Below are 20,742 nucleotides of genomic sequence, written 5' to 3'. Positions count from 1 at the left end.
TGGATGAATTCTCAGTTTATTAACTCCTATATAACAATGTTTCGTTTAGTGTAAATACAATGGAGGCAGTATAGCTTCCAAGTTTAGCTTTCTTGAAAACTGTTACAAATCATTTCATTAAAATGTATTAATCTGCATTATAAGGTCAATTAAATATTTAGTACATGGTAAGGTGGTATACATTTCAGTTCATTCCTATTTCATAGTTAACATTTGATTATGTGTTTTTTTAATTTTTAAGATATGTATGTATGTGTGTATGTATGTATTCATTTTCTTTCCAGTTTTTATTTAAATTCCAGTTAGTTAACAGTGTAATATTAGTTTAAGGTGTAGAATTTAGTGATTCATCACTTATATACATCTGCTGCTCATACAAGTGCCCTCCTTAACCCCATCACCCATTTAGCCCAATCTCCCCATCCACCTCCCTTCTGGTAACCCTCAGTTTGTTCTCCATAGTTAAGCGTCTGTTTCTTGGTTTGCCTCAACTTTTTTCTCCTATGTTCCTCTGTTTAGTTTCTTAAATTTCACATATGAATTAAATCATATGGTGTTTATCTTTCACTGACTTATTTCGCTTAGCATAATACTCTTTAGCTCCATATATGCTGCTCAAATGGCAACATTCCATATTTTTGGGGGGCTGAGTAATATTCCATTATATACAATTATATATATATGTATATATGTATGTATATACATATACATATATGTATATGTATATGTGTGTGTGTGTGTGTGTATATATATATATATACATACATACAACAACTTATTTTTTCATTCATCAGTTGATGGACATTTAGTCTCTTCTCATAATTTGCCTATTGTTGATAATGCTGCTATAAACATCAGGGTGCATTTATCCCTTCAAATCAGTATTTTGTATCCTTTGGGTAAATACCTAGTAGTGCAATTGTTGGATCATAGGGCAGTTCTATTTTTAACTTTTTGAGTAACTTCCACGCTGTTTTCCAGAGTGGCAGCACCAGTTTGCATTCCCACCAGCAGTGTAAGCAGGTTCCCCTTTCTCTGCATCCTTGTCAACACTTGTTGTTTTCTGTGTTGTTGATTTTAGCCATTCTGACTACTGTCAGATGATATCTCATCATAGTTTTGATTTGTATTTCCCTGAAGATGAGTGATATGTCTGTTGGCCAACTGTATATCTTCTTTGGAAAAATGTTTATTCATGTCTGCTGCCTGTTTTTTAACAGTAGATTATGTTAATAAAGTAATGACAAGCATATAACTAGTAATACCAATATTTAACTTTATGAAATAAACATTTCATTTCACAGTGGTTTTGCCTTGTCATGTCTTTATGGAACTGTAAAAATTAGTTTGTACTCCCTTAGTGCCTGCAAGCTAAATACTGCTGGGATCTATAGGGTGCTACTTGGTGGGAAGACATTAGCTGTCATTAAAAATCCATGAAATAGATATATTCCAATACAATTTTCTGGGTCAGGGGCCAAAACTGCATTTTCAGGTGAAATGATAAACATAGATTACACTTTGCTCTTCAAACACAAGTTGGGAATGACTAGGAAATCAGATAACTAAATAGAGTGGGTGAGCATATAACTTAGTTGAACAAAAGAAAGCATGTGACTTAAGTAACATGAGCAGTCTTAACTGTAAATCACTGCCAAATAATTTTAAAAATAAATTCCACAAAGTATAAAAAAGCTGAATAATATTCAGTTAAAACCACCCCTCAAATATATAGTTTTTATTTCCATCTGAAAATGAAATCTTCAAGCACAGAATTTCATGGCAAATTGAATTTGGTTATTCCTAAATTATCTGTTTGATTCCTTAGATTTCTCATTTATGAAGAAATATCTGTCCTTTAAGTAAGCATTGCAAAAATTATTTGTGTAAGATATTATTAACATATTGTTCAGAATATGTATGACATTTTCAAGTACAAAGATAAATGTAAATGTTATCAAAGCCACACAGTCTTTGAGATTACTGTTCTGCCTTGTTAGGAAGAGCTCAACACAGATACTAGAAGATTTCTTTTAAGCCTGACCTTCTACAATCAGAACATGTCTGAAAACTGATGATTTAAATTCTTAATTTATGTCATTAGGTAGTATCAACATAAAATCCAAGAGACCTCAGGCTACAAATGATCTTATTTAAGAAAGTTTCCTCTTTTCTATTAGGCTTAGAGTCACTGTTAGACCAAATCTTTAAGTTAAATGAGAGTCCTTAATGGCCTATGAAGAAAATCCATAACAGTAAATTATACCTAAATATAAAGTCATTATATATTTATGATTAAATGCTTAATAAATGATGAACCATTTAACTGAGAACAATCTCATTATGTGCACATTAGGAACTTTTCTCATAAATCTGCTACTGAAATACTGCCATTTTATCATTTGTGAATCTTAGAAGCAAATCATATAGGAAAAAAACTGGTCTTGGACAGGTTTTGGGGAATGTAACAATCATTTTAAATAGGTAGCTGTTTTTACCCACTGGGCGATTATAGTGTATTTTGTTCTTTTACGGTTTTTAGAGTAGGTAGAACAGTCTCTGCTTCCATTAACGTTAAATATCATGTTAAGAATGTATAATCAAACGTTCAAGGGGCATGATTATGAACCATATGGAGGGTAGAGAAAATTGCTCCGAATTGGTACTGCCTCTAGACTTTTCTAGTAACTCCCAGTATGACCTCAGGTTATGTACTTCCCTGATGTGGGCAGATGCCTCATCTTTAAAATCTGGAGGTTTAACTAGATCTATTCTAGGGTAACTTTCAGTACTCAAAATATCCTATGGTTTAAATTCTGGTTTAGTCATGATGTAGTGTGAAAAATGAACAGGGCATTTCAATTTTGAATTCTGATTTGGAGAATACTTACAGTTAAGGCTGGTGGTCCTGGAGGTCCTGTATCTCCCTAAAATAGGTTAAAGAATAGTTGCAGTTACCAGTGATCCTTTTCTGCACATTTTATTTTTAAGTTTTCTGAATGGATAGAAGCAATATAGATATATATATGTATATATGTATATATATATGTATATATGTATACACACACACACACACACACACACACACACACACACACTTTGAAGGAAAAAATAGAATTTCATCTTGATAAATTCTCCACACGGTGAAAAATGCATGATGTGCTTTTAGCTCTCATGATATAAATATCATCTTGTGCACCCCCATACTTTCTATAACAGCAGAACTTGTTTTGAAAAGCTAAAATAATCTAATTTTCTATTCTTTTGTCTACGAATCCAAAATTAGAAAGAATATCTCTTCAAATATGGTTACTTGCCAGTGGACCAGCTGGGAAGTGTCACAACGACAGATAATTTTTCTGACAAAGTTAGTATGAGGATCAGCAGAAATAATAAATGGATCTCCCCACTTCATGCCTCCCAGCTGCAAGAAGCAGTCCCATTGCCTCTTACAAAGCTCTGCTAAATTGACATTGCACTTGCTATCAATTTTAAGAGGCCTTGCCTACATTTATGTATTTTTAAATACAAAAATTGCTTTGCTGACCTATGTGAATACAAATTAACAAGTGGATATATTGAGAACCCTTTCAAAATCTTTAAAAAATGGCTCATATAAAAGTTTACTATTTTCTGATTTATATGTCATCTATATGCTTTATTGTATCAGGACCCTGGTTTATTTCGTAAGAACTCTTAACCATTAAGAGCAAGCATCATTGCTATAATGCTCTTTATGTGGTCATTATAGAGAATTTATACTGTGTGGTATAAAGCTCTGAGATGTGTTCTCATGTTGAAAGTATCTCTATAAATTTTTCTTTTCTCATCTGACATAGTCACCTCAAAAGTAAAGACTTAGCGTTGAGTAATCATTACTTTTTGGAACAATTGAATAAAAGTAGCCAATACTTGTTAAGGAACATCGACATAGCTTAAATCACTCACTGAGGACTGATTTGCAAGATCAACTTTAACATAGAGGTAAATATTGAAGACAGACGAGGATTTCCAAATGTGCTAAGAATGGAGAACAAAATACAGTATGAACGCCCCACACATACAATTCTTATCAAAATGGGGTCATGCAATGACCTTATTCTGTGACTCTTGGTTTTAGTATTTCTAAATCTCTTTTCAAGGTCACTGCCAATATATCATGATAAAATGGCATGTGAGAAAAAGTGGCAGGAAATGAAGCATTCAAACTAAGAATGAATTAGGAAGTTAACCTCCTTCCCGCTAAAGGCCACCTGCTTCAGCATTATGGTAGCAGTTCAGTGCTACTGGCAAAATTCCCCGATACAAGACACAGTTGCTAATTTGGCAATGGAATAGCTAATACTGTTAAGTGAGGGAGAGAAAGTGAAATCTTATAAACACAAATTAATGTCAACTAGCAGTTGTGCTTTTAGTTTCTTCAAACTAATTAAATGAACCAAAAGGCTTTTCTTCAGATGCTTTTAACATACAGCCTTTGGTTAATTTTAGCAAAATTAACTTTTTCAATGAAAAGTCACTGCATGTGTTCTCAGAATTTTCTTAAGAAAAACTGACATTCTTCTGGGTGGATACAATACCTTTTCTCCTTTTGGGCCAGGGGGGCCCCGAGGACCCAAGTCACCTTTCAAACCCTGTAGGAAGAATACAACCAATGTGATTTCTGTATGCAATTCACAGAAAGCTGACATTTCTAACAAGTCATTAGTCACAAGATAAATCATAATTTACTGAACTCCCAAATCTCATTCTTCAGTTTGTAGTATAGAAAGAAAGAGAGACAACTGGTACTAAAATGATAAGCAACATCTGTGTTGTGGTGAGTACAGATACATTAAATCAGCATGAGTCCTGAATACTGCATATTTGTGCAACTTTGCTTCCTGCTAAAATTACATTAATTCACCATCTGGGAGAACATCATTTAAATCTATATGAGCTTTTAAGTATCCACTTTGGATTAAATTTGTGGATATTGTAAATACCTTTGATTTAGCATTGATTTGGCCTTTATAAAGCTTGCCAAAAAAATCAAGAATTAAATTAAAAAAAAACATTTTTATGTCTCTATCAAGTAATCTAATTGTGGGAGAAAACAAATGAAGGACATATTCTTTTCCTATCACTCACAGGCTGAAGCTACAATGTAGTCTCTTTCCTGTTTCAAAGTATGTTTTAGTTCTCTAATTGATAATTTTTTTTTACTTGGATTTATAAAGATATTAAATGAAACTATACGAGACATAGAGTATCAGATGAATATATTCATGAATCTTCTGGACTCTTGGGTGTTTTAGTGGGTATTTAGTTGATCAGACTCAGAAATGACAGCTCCCAGGAATATCACAATAGATTTCACCGGAGGGAATCAGTTCTATAGCTGAAGATACCCACAGTGTAAACAGAAAGAGAGTTAGATCGACATCCTGACTGTGTGGTAAATAGAAAAAAATATCTTTCTTCATTCTTGATTTAATACACTGGATGAATGGAGAACAATAATGGAAAAAAGAAATAATTCTGATGTCACAGAATGCACAGTATATCTAGATATCTTACTTTTCCTGGCTCAGGGATCCGTCTATCCCTGCTCTGACATTTTGTAGTCAGTAAACAATGCCAAACGCTATCACCTGTAGCTATTCAATATAGAAGTCAATGATGAATTTAAAGAAATGAAAGAAAACTGGATACTTAAAATAATCTTGTTGCAGAGATTATGTGAAAACTGTAATCTTACACTTTAAGAAAAAAAAATCTAATGGATAAAAATAGCATCCAAAAGGGAAACAAACGAACAAACAAACAAAAAACACTTCACAATTGTAGAAATACCTTTCAGGATAAAACTCATAGCTACGGTCTTCCATTGTTACCTTGGAGTGTTTTATTTATTTATTTAGAAAAGGGATGAGTGAAAAAGTAAATCCTATTTGAGATGTAATATTCTCTTATTATTTGAAATATCCATTCCTTCCCAAATAAGCAAAATGAGACTAGTCTGCATTGAAATGTTCTGAGAGTACAAAACATAATGGGTTTTTAATATTTATTTTAAAAAATACAAAATGGCTCATTAATGATTTTTATATTGATTATATATTAAAATAGTATTTTGGATATTTTAAATTAAATATATTTTTTAATTAGTTGCATCTGTTTCCTTTTATTTTTCTTAACATGGCTACTGGAAAATATATTTATATTTGTCTTGATTATAATATCATATTTAGAAATATACTGTGTAAGTATTATATATTAAACATTTTTCTATTGGATAGTGCTCCTTAGAAATTGACAAAGACCCTCTCTTCAACCAAACTTCAATCAGACTCTTCTGAGTCCTCTTCTTGACTAGGCCTCAACCTTGACCTCTGTCTTTTTCTGTCTTCGGCTTGCTGAGACCAGTTTTAGCAAAAAATCTTACTCAATCAGTTTACATAGCATCCCCCACCCTTAACAGCAGATCAAATTCCTCATCCCCCATCTCTAATGTGTAAGTCTTTGGCCTGCCTTTAGCAAGAATCCTATAGTTCAGTTATCAAGAATCCTCCCACCCTCAGTGTTTGCTCTTAGTAATTTTCCATTCATTGAGCCTGTCACTCGGTTGGCTATAAATCCCCACCCGTCCTTATTGTATTTGGAGTTGAGCTCAATTTCACTCCTCTACTGCAATGCCCCTATTCTAATAGTCTTGAACAAAAAGTCCTCCTTACCATCTTAATAAATGTGAGAATAATTTTTTCCTTAACAGGGTCAAGATTCCTGCCTTCACGGAACTCAGGTTATAAGAGGAGAGTGACTGATGATAAACAGGTCGATAGGCTAAATGTGCTCTGCCTGAAAGGGAGAGAGCTGGTATGTCAGTTGGGGTCATCAGAAACAGTTTCTGTGTGGAGGTGACATTTGTTGTTTCAGAGGATCCAGCCATGCAGTGATCCAGGGGGAAAGTATTGAGGTTAGAAGGCACAGCAAGCACCAAAGCCCCCAAGGTGAAGACAGTGTCATGAGCATGCAGACAGGGAGCAGGAGATCAAGTTAAGGGGTCAAAGCATGTAGTGAACTGCAGGTCATGGTAAGGAGGATTGGGTTTTGAACCTAAGTGTTTTAAGCAGAAAAACGACATGATGTGACTTTGCTTCAAAAAAAATCACTTTGACTACAATGTAAAAATAGATTGTAGGCAGCAAGAGTGGAAGCAGAAAAGGGGCTGTCACAGCTTTTGAGGCAAGAGACGAGGGTGGCTGGGATAGGGTGGTGATACTGGAGATGGAGAGGAGAGGTCAGAGACCGCACATACTGGGAAGTAGAAGAGGCAGATATGTTGGAAGAGGGGGCAGAGAAAAGGAGGTGTCAAGGCTTAAGTAAGTGATAGGAGGTTATACCATTTACTGGGCTGAGAAAATTACTAAGAGTTTTCTTTGGGCTTCTTGGTGTAACTCTATCCAGAGAAAAGACAAACATGAGGAAGAAATGGCTGAGAGAGCCACCAGGTATCCATTTATTTATAAATGGATATTGTGCATGGTCAAATATTGTTGACCATGCACAAACATAGAAGACTAAACTCTATATTCTATGACCACACGAATATGAAAATGTTGTTTTTAAAAAGGGAACATTAAATAAAACACTCAGGAAATGGTTAACTCTGGGGCACAGGGTTACAGTGAATTCTGTGTGTAGCAGTGTTCCAGTTATTACTATTATTCTTAATCAACACACATTACGTGTTAAAAAATTATGTTAGGCATAAAATAATACATTACAATTCTTTCAATATTCCTGCCTAAAAAACTAACACTAACTGCAACTTCTGGGAAGGATTTATTGGCAAATGAATCAGCTTACCATCCCATTTCAATCAACTATAGTCAGGAAGCGGTTGGAGAAGTAATGCAACCCACTACAAGCTAATGTGAGTGTTGAATACTATTATGGAAGTATACAGCAAGTGTGAAGGGAACAGTTCACAGAGAGGCCTAATTCTACTGGAGGTACTCAAGATTTAGAGATGTGGAGTTCAGGAGGGTGAGGAAAAGAATGGCATTTTATGTAAAATTCTAAATTGTTTAAGCTTCCCTATAATATAGGTATAAATAATAGTTATCTTTAAGGGTTGTTCTGAGAATCATAGGTTATAAAAAACAGTACATTGTAGGTACTTAATAAATGTTGCTTTTACTCTTCAAGTCCAAGTTTAAGGGATAATTAATAGTTCATTCTGTTCAGTTTTGTACTCAGTTTGATGGATATGGAACAAGCATCCTTTAACTCACATCGGATAAAATGCAATTGAGAAGTACTACTTCATCAAGCTTCTTCTACTTTTGCGGCCATCGAAATTGGGCCCATGTAACTCATGTCCTCTCGTGACAATGTTTTTAAGTGCATGGCATCATAATAAGCTCTGAGAAACAGATCAGTAATACTTTGCTTAAGTGCCATTTTTCTCCTCATGTCACACTGGTGCTGCTATCAATGGTTATGGAGTACTGGAGAGAAAAAGACGCAGCACTCACCACAAAGCATAAAGAATCAGATGCAACAGTCTATGAGTTCAACATTGAGTAAGATGGGAATATATTATCAAGGTTCTCAATAATATTCACATATATAAAGATTCTCAAAAGCACAGTAGTTGACTCTGGATGTTATGTGCAGACAGGAACTCTTATCTAAAGGCAAGGTGGAAGCAGAAGGACAGTATTATATCTAGAATTATAAAAGCAGGTAGACAATGAAATTAAATTTACTGGAAGATCTACTACTCATGGTATATAGCATCTTTAAAAATCAGAAGATGATACAAAATAATAGTTGTTAAAAATTTTAACCTATCAATTAATTCTTTGCCTTGTCTTCCCACTGACTGTATCTTGTTCCCTAGCAATGGCACCAGCTGTTGCCAGCTGATATCTCAGCTTTGTGATTTCAATATTTTTGTATTTAATAGTACAGATTGCATTGGGATAAGGAGATTAACATGATTATTTTAGAAACATCACATACTGTAATTTTTATAAAACATGTTTGAAAGACAGTAAGAAAGACGCAGAGGAAGAGTCTAAACTCAATGATTGAAATTGACTTTTCTAAGATTATGTAACCCCACAAAAGCACATAACTGAAATGATATTTCTATTAAAGATAAATGTTTTATTTAACCCAGTTTCAAATAATAGCAAAGGTCTATGTGTTTATATAGCTCTTACTGTACACGAGACACTGTCCTAAATGCATGATAACCCTGTTCACCCTCAAAAACAAACAAAAGTAGCCTTGAAGCAAGTGCTATTAATATTATCATCCCATTGTGCAAATGAAAAAAGTGAGGCACAGAGGGGATAAGTAATGTTCCAAGTAGTATGCCAGTTAGGCAGTGGCAGAGCTGGGACCGGAGCCCAGGAAGTCTGGCTTTAAAGGTTACATTAACAACTTTATGAGACTCCCTCTCAAGTCTGTTCTAAAATGCAATTGTCGAATATATCTCATAGTAAGTCACAATCAAAATCATTTAAGAATATGTGTAAAGCTGAGGTCTTGTTTTTTAAAGACTAAATTCACGCAACTCAAATTTTTGAGAATTTTATTATGTTTGGTATGCATTATTTAAACTATAAGGGAAATATGAGCAGGTATTTAATTCAATAACTTTAGTCCAATGCTCCAATGCCTTGGAGATCAATCCAAAGTTTACATGCACTTATACTACCAAGGATGCATTTAGAAAGATATCAGAGAATTTCCTTGTCCTAATGATTAAGAGCTGCTACATTAGTTGGTGAGCCTTAGGGATGCTAAACATTCTCCTCTCCCAAGACAGTCCCACATAACAAAGAACTGTCTTACCCAGAATGCCAATAGTGTCCTACTGAGAAAGACTGAACTGCTGAATATTTCCCTCTATATCAGGTTCATATTTTCCAAAGTGAGCTTGCCCATTTTTTGGCAAAGCTAACACAGAAGAAATTATTAAAAGATACATTTACATCAAGATATTTGTGATATGCAAGAATAAAGACCATTACATTGGCCTTTTGAATTTAGTAGCGTTTCTAAATTCTTCCAAATTTCTTTGACTTGGAAAGTAGCTGGAGTGAGCTGGCCCATTGGGTTTATTCACTCTGTATTCCAGCAGAATGTTTCTCAAGTTAGAACCCCATCATGGCTTGACTTTAATTCAAATTGAAATCGCTAATATAATGCCCTGCATTCTCTAAGAATGTGTACCTGTGCTTATTGAAAGTCGGAGTGAACTGTCATAAATGCTGAGTGATTTTAATTTGCAGAGTCAGTTTATCTTAGCATTGAAAAATAGGCAATGACAATTGGGGCATGATTTAGTGGGAAAATAAGAGACTTTTCGGTCAAACATGTAGGGTTAAAAGCTGATTTCACCATTTTCTAAAAGAAAAAAAAAAGTCGCTTAATTTCCCAAACCTTTATTTCTTGCCTCTGAAAATAGGGATGCTATCACCCCTTGCTCTGGCTAGCCCATAAACCTAGAGAAAGGATCAAATTTCAGATTCTTGTGGAAACAGTTTATGAACGATAACACATTAACAATACCACCATCAATGATGCAATAGCAGAGCACAGAATTCTTCACTCTTAGTGAGAGTAGAGGGGACAAAAGGAGAATTTTCATTACTTTTTCTTATTTCTCCTTAGTCATGACTCCTGAATATCTTTGGCAAAACTGAGGAAGGGAAAATAATATCATCTACATATTAATTAAGTAACCAAGTGAGAAAAGTTAATGTGCTTTGTCCTGCTTTATGATGTACCTAATGAGCTACATTAAACAATTATGGTGCTAAAGAAATGACACCCCTGTGATTGAGGGCATGCAAAGAACTCTTCCAAAATCCTTCTCAAAGAGGAAAGGTCACACTTCCCACTATACTATGTACTCTCTTAACAGGTTGGTCTTAATCAGGTTTGGAAATCCTACCACAGCTGCCAGAACACTGGGCATGTAGTAGGCACTCAAAATATATGTGTTTATCCTCAGTTTTTAAAAGCCTTAAAAACTGAAAATAAACTGAGGGTTGATGGGGGGTGGGAGGGAGGGGGGTGGGGGATGGGTATTGAGGAGGGCACCTGTTGGGATGAGCACTGGATGTTGTATGGAAACCAATTTGACAAAAAATTTAATATTAAAAAAATTTTAAAAAAACCCCAAAACAAAAAACAAAATATATGTGTTTATCAATTGATTACATCTGCAAAGCCAAATCAACTTACTTTCAGACACTGTAAGAAAAATTTCCAAATTTCTAAGCTAATGTAAATAGATTTCAGATTCCAACACCTCAAATCTCCAAGTTTCATTGAAGTGTTTGGATAAGTCCCTCTCTATTTCAATTCCAATGTTATCTTAATGAACTTCTAAAAATCTTTGTTTTTTTCCTCTCTCTCAGAGAGCCCACATGCATGCAGCTTGGTTTTCTTTTGTAACACTATCATTAATTTCTTTCGACACTCCTACATTTTTCACAAGATAACATTGTTCTCATAATGAATGGTCAAAATCTTGAGCTATTTTTGAGTTTTCAATGACGTCAAGTGCCAAACTGCATATATTTTACAACTGCAATATCAACCTCTGTTATCCTACTTTCAGCTCTAATTACTTATATTTTAGACTATTATAATACTTTCTCAGTTTTTAAAATTAAAACTTGGAAAATAATTCCTGAGAACTTAACTGCAAATATTTACTAAGTCCTGGGGATTCCAAGAAATGGTCTTTGATCTCATGAAAAGTATAACAGAAAAAAACAAAACATAGGCAAAGGCCCCAATATGATCCAATTTATAGAACACACTGTGACACTAATCTTCATTAAACACAGCTCAGATGAATTCTCCTCCATGTGTTCAGAGGAGGAAGGGCAAACATCCTTACATACAGCACTTTTCATACGCTGGCTCCAGCTATATTCTGTTTTGTTATCCCTACATCTCCTTACATGCAGCAGGAATATTACAAAACCTAAATGAATGCTTCTATGTTTATTATGCTTTCCAAGTTCATAATCTTAATAATCTCTTTGTATAAAATGATAGGACATCATAGTGATGAGGACTTGAGAATGTATTCTAAACCCATCCTTTACAGATAGAGAAGTGATTTTCTCAGCCAGTGATCCAACTGGGACACAGTGGGTTCTGGCTTTCCACTCCAGAACTCTTACTCTGATATCAGGTACCTCCACTAGTAGGGAAGGGAGGTGAATCAGAGGTTGTGTTTAAATGTATGGGCCCACAGTTGTGACATCCAGTGTCTTGATGCACTGTAAGGAACTAGAGAAGATGCAGAGACAACTCCAGCTACAAGCCCTAAGTACCAGTTCCCATTCTCTCATATAGAAAAATCATTTCAAAGGGGAGAGGATTAAGAATGACCCTCATATGAAATATGTGAATGGGGTTTCTCAAGAAGTAAACAAGAGAGTAAAGCAGTGGGGGTCAGAACCTCAACCCAGTGTTGACTCTAGGGTTAATTCCTGGGGTATTTCTCTTTTGGAGAAAACCCCTTCCCATACTCAGGTATCCCTCTTACTTTGTCCACAAGCCCCAGGGACTGTAATGATCAGCTTCCCTTCCCACCGTAGTGATCTACTGCATATAAGATGGTTTCATAACACATCTAAGACATTAGGGACCAAATCTAGCTTCATTTTTCTTTTTCCACAAAGCAAGTAGTGTAGCTTTCTAGAACTTTTCTAAAACATTTTTATGCAAGTGGAAAAAGAAAACTAGGAAAAAAATAATTCTCATGGTGGTCACTTTCCCCAGTAAAGTTAGAATATCTATAATAAATGGTGATTTTGAAGACCAGAAGATTATTCTATATTTTAGAGAAAACCCATATTTGGGATAACCTTCAAATTTCATCATAACAGTCAAAGTGAAGCTCAGGGGATAGGGGTGGGGGTGGGGGAATGTCTGCTGTCTTAAGGGAAGGAAATGGAGATGCTAGGACTTCCAGATGTTACAGGCAATAGTATCCCCAAGGTTGATGAACTGGAACACACATACACAAGTCTCCGTCCCCTTCTCCCCTTCTTTTCATCATTTCAATCCTACCCATGCAGAACCTTCAGTGGATGGAGCTTTGGTGTAAGATGAAGAGTGACTGTGGGTAATAACATGGGCCATATGAAAATGTATATAGGAAGAGAAAAGACAGAGAAAGGAAGACTAGAAAAATGCAACCCAAAAACAACAAAAAAGAAAGCACTGTTAAGGATGACACATAATACAAAAAGGCAAGAGGCCACCCATAATGACACTAAAAACACAGAGCTTTTACTGAGCCATGTAAAAAATTGTCTTGATTCTTGATTTTGCCCTGATTGTGGGTGGTTCTTTCACTGATAGTAAAGTCTTAATACCATTAGATAGTCAACACATTTCAGTGGCAAAATGTAAACAGAATATTAGAAGAAGAAAAAAAAACAGTTCGGCTTACATTTTGTCCGTTAATGCCAGCCAGACCTGGATCTCCTTTTTCTCCTGGTTCACCCTAGAAAGAAATAATTTATATAATGAAAAATGTTATATCCTGAGATCCTTTACTAAGAAAAAACAAGAGAGTTACATTGTTTAGGTATTTATAACAATGTGATTACTTTGCTAATCCCTTGAAAGAAACATTTATTAAAAAACAATTCTGAGTCCTAAAACCAAAGAGAAGTTTAAAGGTTCAAAGAAAGGCTGCATAAAAATGATTAAACGGTAGAAATAGAACAAGGATTATTTATTTTCTTCTATAAGCAACAAAGAACTTTCTGGAGGGCAATTTGGCAATATGTATCAAGAATTTTAAATCTGTTCATTTACTTTGGTCCAGCAATTTTGCTTCTAAGAATATATCCTAGGGAAATAATCAGAGATGAAAAGTTTCAGGCACTAAATTGAAGAGTGCAATGCTATTTATAATAGTAAAAAAAAGAGAAATGTCCTAAATGTCCAGTAATAGGGAACTATTAAATAAATTATGGTATCTATATATGATGCAGCCATTAAAATCATATTTGTGAATTTTATTTTATACTATTTAAAAATTCTTATGCTGTAAAAAGTAAGACACCAGGGATTGACAAATTCAGTGAATACATGTTACAAATTCTATTCTATTCTATTCTATTCTATTCTATTCTATTCTATTCTATTCTTTCCTATTCTATTCTATTCTTTTCTATTCTATTCTTATTACTTTAGTTACAAATGTTCAAAATGGCCACTAATACTATTGTTTATAACACATATCCATAGTGACACATATTTTTGTTTATCATCTGAAGGATGGATACATTTATTCGCAAATGCTGCGTATCTGTAGCATAATTTTTTAAAAAATTAAATGGCCATGTATCTACCCTTCTAGCTACCTACTTGCCTACCAGCCTATGCATCCACCTACTATGGAACTTAGAAAAAATATTTTGTTTCAAATATTTGTTTCAAACCAGAACAGTAAAAGTGGTTGATTTATGGATTCTGTGATTATGGGTGATTTTGTTCCTTCAGCATACTCTTGTTTTTCAATTTTTTAAAAACAAAACACATGTATTATCTGTATAATTAGTAAAAATATCTAAAAATAAAAGAATATATTATGCATATAAAGAACTCATCCAAGTCACAGTCTATCACATAACACAGTGTGTGTGTGTGTGTGTGTGTGTGTGTGTGTGTAGTATTAGTAGTATTAGTAGTAGTAGTAGTAGTAGTAGTAACCTCTGCTTTGTGCCACTAGGATGATTTTTATTCTCAATTTATTCTGTTGTTCTTCATTGTTTTCCTACAATGAACACTATTATTTTTATCCCAAACAAAAACTAAAGAAAAGAAAGCACCTGACTTTACAAGATAATGTATTATATACTCTACTAACAGAAATACACATGCGCAGTCCCAATTATCTAAGACTATGTATTGTTACTATATTGAAAACACAGGATATGAAGTAAAATTAACTTGATTACTGGAGTATAAGAAATATATATAATATATAGGATAAACAAAACTATATACAAGTACATTGAGTGAAATAGGTTTAAGTTAGAATAAAGATGAAAAAAATTTTACATTTATATATTCTTGAAAGAGAGAGAGAGAGAGAGAGCACAAGTTGGGGAGGGGCAGAGAGAGAGGGAGACACAGAATCTGAAGCAGGCTCCAGGCTCTGAGTTGTCAGCACAGAGCCCAACACAGGGCTTGAACTCACAAATCGTGAGATCATGACCTGAGCTGAAGTCGGATGCTTAACTGACTGAGCCACCCAGGCGCCCCAAGCTGAATATTTTAAACTGAAAATGGAAGGGTGAGGAAATGCTCTAGAGCTGTGCTGTTCAATGTGCTAGCCACTAGCCCCAGGTGGTGATTTACATTTAAATTAATTAAGATTAAATAAAATTTAAAACTCTGTTCTTCAGTTGCCCTAGCCACTTTCAAGTGCTCAGTGGTATCTACACTATTGGGCTGTGCAGATTAGAACATTTATGTTATTACAGAAAATTCCATTGAACAGTGCTGTTCTAGAAGATGACATATATGCCAGAAAGCAAAATAGGAATTAAGAGACTCAGAAATACACAGAAGAAAATATCTACCTAGTAAGGGGATAAGAGACAACATGGTGTCTAGATGGTGACATAAAATGTGTTCAGCACATGTTAATAGAATGAATTGAAATTTTTGGCACAAGGAGACAATATAATTCCAAAGATATCATCATTAACTTTCAGAATGTAACTCAGAATGAATACAGTCTTTATTCAAAATTAATGGTTTTCACGGGAGGAAAAATAAACAACTCTACATGTTAAAGAGATATGTGCCTATAAGGAAATCTGCAACCTTGATAGAGGTAATAAAAGTTAAATAATAATCAGAGAGAGAACAGAGTTGATGATCTGATGGGGTTTATGCTGCATGGCAAGAGGATAAGAGATGTTCCAGAAGGGTAAAGAAGAAACATGCTGCTTCAATTTGATCACTGGCAAAAATCTACAATGGATTTTAAAAAGTATAATTATATAAAAAGCAATAACAGGGGTGCCTGGGTGGCTTAGTCAGTTGAGCATCTGACTCTTGATTTTGACTCAGGTCATGATCCCAGGGTCGTAGGATCAAGTCCTGTATCAGGCTCTGCACTGAGGATAGAGCCTGCTGAAGGTTCTCCTATCTCTCTCTCTCTCTCTCTCTCTCTCTCTCTCTCTGTCCCTCTCCCCCACTCCCAACAACCTTCTTGTGAACTCTTTCCCTCTCTTATAAAATTAAATTAAATTAAATTAAATTAAATTAAATTAAGAAAAAAAGCAAGTACAGGCCATTGTGATCAAATAAGGTGGTTCACAAAAAAACCAAGTCATTTACTTTTTCATTGTTACCAAGTCCTTCTATAATGTTTACTACATGTCAAGCATTACTTTAAGCATCTTATAATTCTGTAATAATCCAGCATAAGGATATGACTATTACTCTCACCTTACACATGAAGAAACTGAAGACAGAGAGGTTAAGTAACTTGCTCAAGGTCACACAACTAATAAGAGGTAGAACCTGCCTCAGCACGGCTCCAGGGTCTGTGCTCTAAAACTATTAAGCTCATTTGTTTTTGAAACCATCCAGGGATGATAAAAAAAATTCAGTGTATATCTGGATTTCTGCAAAGCATGAGGCAAAGTCTCTTCAAGTGCTCCTCAGAGCAGGAAACAGAAATACGGCCCAGGTAATACTACTATTGGTGATTTTGTAACTGGGAGAAGAATGGTACCCAATAGATCTCTCCCACTCCTTCACCTATATGATGGTCTCTTCATCTTGGCATTATTGACAATTCTTTGCTGTGAGGGCTATCCTGTACATTGTAGGATGTTTAACCTCAACGCTGGCCTCTACTCACTAGAGGCCAGTAGTCAGTCTCTCCCCCAGCCTGTCTATGTTCAGTCCTGACAAATAAAAATGTCTCTAAATATTGCCAAATTTTCCACAGAAGGTGAAATTACCTTCAGTTGAGAACCACTGATACATTATATATTATGAATATATATGCAACAGATTCAAGACATGAAATGTTACAACAGACTGAAACAATATGCTATAATGAACAATATAAATTTCATTGGGAATAAATGTGCAATCATGCATTTAATTCTGGATGGGTTAAAGAGCTGACTTGAAAATAAAAATATTAAAGGAACAGAAAAAATATAAAGTGAACATAGCTCAGAGCTTATGGTGAGCATGGTGCCTCTAAGTATAGAACCAAAAGAAGAAAATCATAATAGAAAAAATATATTTGACAAAATAATAATTATAAACTTGTAAGAAAAAAAATATAAACTAAACTAAAAGGAAAATGACAAGATAGGAAAAAGTATCATATGGTGGCTTAATAGTTAACATTATTAATATGCAAAGAGTTTTGATCATTTATAAGAAAAAGAATAATATCCAACTGGTAACTGAGCATAGAACAAATCAGACAATTCACCATAAGGAATACAAAAGAAATGTTACTTGTGGCAATGAGAAAGAATGAAATATGGCCTTTTGTAGCAACATGGATGGAACTGGAGAGTGTTGTGCTAAGTGAAATAAGCCATACAGAGAAAGACAGATACCATATGTTTTCACTCTTATGTGGATCCTGAGACTTAACAGAAACCCATGGGGGAGGGGAAGGAAAAAAACAAAAAGAGGTTAGAGTGGGAGAGAGAGCCAAAACATAAGAGACTCTTAAAAACTGAGAACAAACTGAGGGTTTATGGGGGTGGGAGGGAGGAGAGGGTGGGTGATGGGTATTAAAATAAATATATAAATAAATAAATAAACAAGCAAACTTAGAAAAAATGTTGCTTGACAATTCATGTTTTACCAGTATTAATTCATCAGGTTATATGTTAGCACTAGATGAGTTCTAAAACTTCTCCCTTGTAGATCAGAACAAATACTGTTAAAATGTCTACACTACCCAAAGCAATCTACATATTTAATGAAATCCCTATCAAAATTCCACTAGAATTTTTCACAGAGCTAGAACAAACAATCCTAAAATTTGTACGGAACCAGAAAAGACCCCAAATAGCCAAAACAATCTTGAGAAAGAAAAGCAAAGCTGAAAGCATCACAATTCCAGACTTCAAGTTATATTACAAAGCTATAGTAATCAAGACTGTATGGTCCTGGGACAAAAACAGACACATAGATCAGTGTAACAGAACAGAGAATCCAGAAATGAACCCACAACTATGTGGTCTACTAATCTTCAACAAAGCAGGAAAGAATATCCAATGGAAAAAAGACAGTCGCTTCAACAAATGATGTTGGGAAAACTGGACAGCTCTATGCAAAAGAATGAAACTGGACAACTTTCTGACATCATACACAAAAATAAATTTAAAATGGATGAAAGACCTAAATGTGAGACAGGAAATCATCAAAATCCTAGAGGAGAACACAAGCAGCAATCTCTTTGACATCAGCTATAGCATCTTCTTACTAGATACATTTCCAGAGGCCAGGGAAACACAGCAAAAAAACCTGTTGGGACTTTATCAAGATAAAAAGCCTCTGTAGAGAAAAGGAAACAATAAACAAAAGGGCAACCTTCAGAATAGGAAAGGATATTTGCAAATTAAATATCTGATAAAGGGTTAATATCCAAAATCTACAAAGAACTCACGAAACTCAACACCCCCCAAAAAATAATCCAAATAAGAAATGGGCAGAAGACATGAATAGACATTTTCCCAAAGAAGACATACATATCTCCAACAGATACAGGAAAAGATGCTCAACATCACTCATCATCAGGGAACTACAAATCAAAACTACAATGAGAAGGAATTCACCCCAAAAGAAAGAGCATGAAGAAATGACAGCCAGGGATTTAACCAACACAAATACAAGCAAGATGTCTGAACCAGAAGTTAGAATAATGATAATAAGAATACTAGCTAGAGTAAAAAACAGATTAGAATCCCTTTCTGCAGAGATAAAAGAAGTTAAAAATGGCCACAATGAAATTAAAAATGCAATAACTAAGTTGCAATCACGGATGGATGCAGCAGCGGCAAGGATGGATGAGGCAGAACAGAGAACCAGCAATATAGAGGACAAACTTATAGAGAATAATGAAGCAGAAAAAAAGAGAAAGGCAAAAGAGCATGATTTAAGAATTAGGGAAATCAGTGACTCATTAAAAAGGAACATCAGAATCATAGGGGTCCCAGAAGAGGAGGAGAGAGAAATAGGGGTAGAAGGGTTATGTGAGCAAATCATAGCAAAAAATTTTGCTAACCTGGGGAAAGACACAGACATCAAAATCCAGGAAGCACAGAGGACCCCCATTAGATTCAACAAAAACCGACCATCAACAAGGCATATCATAGTCAAATTCACAAAATACTCAGGCAAGGAAAGAATCATGAAAGCAGCAAGGGGAGAAAAAAGTCCCTAACCTACAAGGGAAGACAGATCAGGTTTGCAGCAGACCTATCCACAGAAACTTGGCAGGTTAGAAAGGAGTGGCAGGATGTATTCAGTGTGCTGAATCAGAAAAATATGCAGCCAAGAATTCTTTATCCAGCAAGGCTGTCATTCAAAATAGAAGGAGAGATAAAAAGTTTTCCAGACAAACAAAAACTAAAGGAGTTTGTGACCACTAAACCAGCCCTGCGAGAAATTTTAAGGGGGACTCTCTGAGGGGAGAAAAGATGGGAAAAACCCATATATACATACATATATATACATATATATGTATATATATACACATATATATACACATATGAATAAATAAATAAATACCAAAAGCAACAAAGATGAGAAAGTACCAGAGAACACCACCAGAAACTCCAACTCTACAAGCATCATAATGGCAATATATTCATATCTTTCAGTACTCACTCTAAACGTCAATGGACTCAAAGCTCTAATCAAAAGACATAGGATAACAGAATGGATAAAAAAACAAAATCCTTCTATATACTGTTTACAAGAGGCCCACTTTAGACCTAAAGACACCTTCAGATTGAAAATAAGGGGATGGGGAACCATCTATCATGCTAATGGTCAATGAAAGAAAGCCAGAATAGCCATACTTATATCAGAAAATCTAGACTTTAAAATAAAGACTGTATCAAGAGGTGCAGAAGGGCATTATATCATAATCAAGGGGGCTATCCACCAAGAAGACCTAACAATTGTAAACATTTATGTGCCAAATGTAAAAGCACCCAAATATATAAATCAATTCATCACAAACATAAAGAAACTCATCGATAGTAATACCATAATAGTAGGAGGCTTCAACACCCCACTCACAGCAATAGACAGATCATCTAATCAAGAAAAATCAACAAGGAAACAATGGCTTTGAATGGCACACTAGACCAGATGTACTTAACAGATATATTCCGAACATTTCATCCTAAAGCAGCAGAGTATACATTCTTCTCCAGTGCACATGGAACGTTCTCCAGAATAGACCATATACTGGGACACAAATCAGCCCTAAGTAAGTACAAAAAGATCGAGATCATACCATGCATATTTTCAGACCACAGTGCTCTGAAACTCAAAATCAACCACAAGAAAAAATTTGGAAAGGTAACAAATACTTGGAGACTGAAGAACATCCTACTAAAGAATGAATGGGCTAACCAAGAAGTTAAAGAGGAAATTAAAAAAGTATATGGAAGCCAAAGAAAATGATAACAC

At 34.9% G+C, this 20,742-nt stretch overlaps 1 protein-coding gene across 1 annotated transcript in view; it reads right to left on the bottom strand.

Annotated features, from left to right (window-relative positions):
• COL19A1 (collagen type XIX alpha 1 chain) overlaps window positions 1-20,742 on the bottom strand; it is a 342,994-nt gene that overhangs the window by 181,372 nt on the left and 140,880 nt on the right. Inside the window, exons 12-14 of the mRNA XM_032593194.1 lie at window positions 13,484-13,537; window positions 4,581-4,634; window positions 2,892-2,927 (exon numbers count right to left, since the gene is read on the bottom strand). Coding sequence (XP_032449085.1) covers window positions 2,892-2,927; window positions 4,581-4,634; window positions 13,484-13,537 — 144 coding nt within the window. The remainder of the gene's footprint in view (window positions 1-2,891; window positions 2,928-4,580; window positions 4,635-13,483; window positions 13,538-20,742) is intronic.

Source organism: Lynx canadensis, chromosome B2 (genome assembly GCF_007474595.2).
Source record: "Lynx canadensis isolate LIC74 chromosome B2, mLynCan4.pri.v2, whole genome shotgun sequence".
Lineage (NCBI taxonomy): Eukaryota > Metazoa > Chordata > Mammalia > Carnivora > Felidae > Lynx > Lynx canadensis.
This window is presented reverse-complemented; position numbering and strand designations above follow the sequence as displayed.